At 56.3% G+C, this 1924-nt stretch overlaps 1 protein-coding gene across 1 annotated transcript; it reads right to left on the bottom strand.

The window, feature by feature from the left end:
* VDAG_00689 (uncharacterized protein) lies at positions 1–1624 on the bottom strand (the record flags this gene model as incomplete). Its single annotated transcript, XM_009652066.1, has 3 exons — positions 1–335; positions 385–1175; positions 1290–1624. The coding sequence occupies 3 exons, from the start codon at positions 1622–1624 to the stop codon at positions 1–3; spliced, it is 1461 nt and encodes a 486-aa protein (XP_009650361.1).
* Between the last annotated feature and the right edge of the window lie 300 nt (positions 1625–1924).

Genomic DNA, 1924 nt, shown 5'->3' with positions numbered 1-1924 from the left:
TCAGAATGGCGGGATTGCGGTATCGGCTGCAACTCGGTGCCGCTTCTGGGCTTGTGCCGAGGGGGTTTGGCGCTTGAAGGCCCAAAGAGAACCCCCATGTCCTGAAGAAGTGCGGGTTGAGCCACGCCCGTTGACCAGTAGAAGGGGCCGGCAGTGCCGGCGAGGGCAGGCTATGCGAGGTGTTGGGAGACAGAGGATCCACGCTCGATATGAAGCTGTCGCGCCTGAAGCTGTCGCGTCCGTAGCTGGAGCTCGCCGGATCCTGGCCCTCTTCCGACAGGAGCCCTCCCACATCGAAAAAGGAGACTCTTCGAGGTGTCGTTGTCGAGTTGCTTCTGGAAGAATGCAGTTCACGGTTGATGAGGGGATCCTCGCTTCGCTCACTTCTCTCTGCATGACTCCTCTGTCGTTCAGGAAAGTTCCAGTGTTTCAAGTCTTCGGCAAATCTCCGAGCCATGGGTGCTGGGGTGTATGCGCCTCTCCTGACGACGCCATCGCCGTATTCGGGTATGTTCTGCAGGTCGGCTTCAACGCCCAGCCCGATGTCGCGGACGAGGTCTTCGTCACTACCCCAATGACGGTGCAGCGTCGGACGACGGGACCGCGACGTGATCGTCCGCTCAAGGGAGTCGACGGCCACAGATCCATACTTGAACTTCTTCTTCTTGACACCCCTGTCACGGACAAAGGACCCGAGAACAAGTGAGTTGGCAGCTGTGGTGGCGAACAAAAGTTCAACAGAAGCCATCAGAGATCGCAGTTGCTGATTCCCGTGAGCGCGCAGAATATTCGGCACGCGATAGCACGTAACGACAACGACAGCCAGGCTCAGGGAGAAGAGAAGAGTGAGCTGGACCTTCTTCTTGAGGCCCAATTGGCTGCGAAGAACCATGGGAATGGGGAAAACCACAAGCAGTAGATCAGTAATGATGTTGCAGGTGGCCATTGTGATGAGTTGTGCGTAGCCCTGGCGACATTGACCGCCAGGATCGGGCAGGACCTGCCAGTAATGGGCGAAAGGTTGGCACTCGGCAAAGTTGCTTATGAAAATGGCAATGAATGTTGCGATCAAGGCGACTCGAATGAAGAGCAGAGTCTGGCTGGCATAGCGCTCAGAGGTGGTTTCCGTCAAGCGCCGGAAATACTCTAGGATGGTGTCTTTGAGAATCCACAATCTGCAGAGACGGGTGTTAGCGATACAGACGAAGCGCGCGTCCGAACCTGTTTGTGACACAGACGGAAGAAGAGGAATGAGGAAGCGAGCGCCAGTTCAAGGCCCAGACACTTACGTTGCTGCATACAACAGTCGACTGGCGAGCACGAGGCCGCTGGCGATCTGTCGTTGGCGATGTTGTTTCTCGGACAGCGTGACGCCCGTAAAGTCTGCATTGTTGGTTCCGTAGAGCAGGATAAAGTGCACGCATCCCATCCTCAGATACATGGGGATCAGAGCTAGCGAAACGACCTTGTCTTCCCTGAACAGCTTCTCGGTTCGAATGAATCGACCGACAACGCGCAGAACGATCATGACGGTGCAAAAGATGGTGATCCACCAACACACAAGGAGCGTCGGTTTGTCCTGGTCGAAGGTGCGCAGTGTCGGGGGGTCCGAGTAGAGAGGCATCGTGGCTATTGTTGTCCACGCCCGTCGTCCTCCGCGGAGGTCACGACGAGCGAGGATGTCACTACTGTGCCGACTGTCGGCGAGGTCTGTCGGGCCTCAAATATCGTGGGACGGCTATTGGTGATGATCTTGGTATACGACAAAAAGATTGTTGCGACAGCGTGGCGGCGGTGGGGGAGCAAATCGGATCCGAGGGTCGATGCTATGACGTGGGCGTAGCCCGTGGTATTGGTGCAAGTGTCCCGATTCGTAATTCCCTATAGTTGTGGCGGAGGAACAGTGCGACATTAGACAAGACTG

The sequence above is a fragment of the Verticillium dahliae genome, genomic scaffold (genome assembly GCF_000150675.1).
Source record: "Verticillium dahliae VdLs.17 supercont1.1 genomic scaffold, whole genome shotgun sequence".
In the NCBI taxonomy this organism is placed as follows: Eukaryota; Fungi; Ascomycota; class Sordariomycetes; order Glomerellales; family Plectosphaerellaceae; genus Verticillium; species Verticillium dahliae.
The sequence above is the reverse complement of the archived record's forward strand: the minus strand, read 5'-3'. Positions and strand labels throughout refer to the sequence as shown.